Genomic DNA, 555 nt, shown 5'->3' on the forward strand with positions numbered 1-555 from the left:
CCCAGTTGTCATACGAGCCCCTGGGAGAGGGCCCAGCAGAGCAGAGCAGACCGGGCAGGGATGGGGGTGCCCGCGGGAGGCGGGGACGGTGCTCGGCCCGTTCTCTGGGCGCCGTCAGTGTGGAGGCCGCCCAGGCCTTAACCGGTAGCTTCCGTTCCAGCCCACGATGACGCCATCTGGTCGGTGGCCTGGGGGACCAACAAGAAGGAGAACTCGGAGACGGTGGTCACGGGGTCCCTGGACGACCTGGTGAAGGTCTGGAAGTGGTGAGCGCCTCCCCAGACAGGCCCATTCAGGGGGACGGACGGTTCAGGGGTGCGCGTCCCGGCCCCCAGGTCACGGTCGGGAAAGTGCTCCCTGTTTTCTTGGGAAGCGTGGCCAGGGGGGTGGGGGGGGGCAGGTGGTGTCCGAGGGGCCCTGGCCTCCCCCTGCCTCCCGGTACTCGGGTGAGGCCCAAGGTGAGCCTTGGCTGCCTTTGGTGCCTGGGGCCCCTCACGCCCGCGAGGCTCCATCCGCAGACACGGGTCACGCGTGGCCACGGCCGAGGCCGCGAGG

General features: G+C 70.3%; 1 protein-coding gene across 1 annotated transcript in view; it reads left to right on the forward strand.

The window, feature by feature from the left end:
* Nucleotides 1–555, forward strand: part of WDR61 (WD repeat domain 61) — a 21,143-nt gene that overhangs the window by 14,910 nt on the left and 5,678 nt on the right. Inside the window, 1 exon segment of the mRNA XM_015566183.1 lies at nt 161–267. Within this exon segment, the coding sequence (XP_015421669.1) occupies nt 161–267 (107 nt within the window).

The sequence above is a fragment of the Myotis davidii genome, unplaced genomic scaffold, assembly GCF_000327345.1.
Source record: "Myotis davidii unplaced genomic scaffold, ASM32734v1 scaffold1622, whole genome shotgun sequence".
Classification (NCBI taxonomy): Eukaryota; Metazoa; Chordata; class Mammalia; order Chiroptera; family Vespertilionidae; genus Myotis; species Myotis davidii.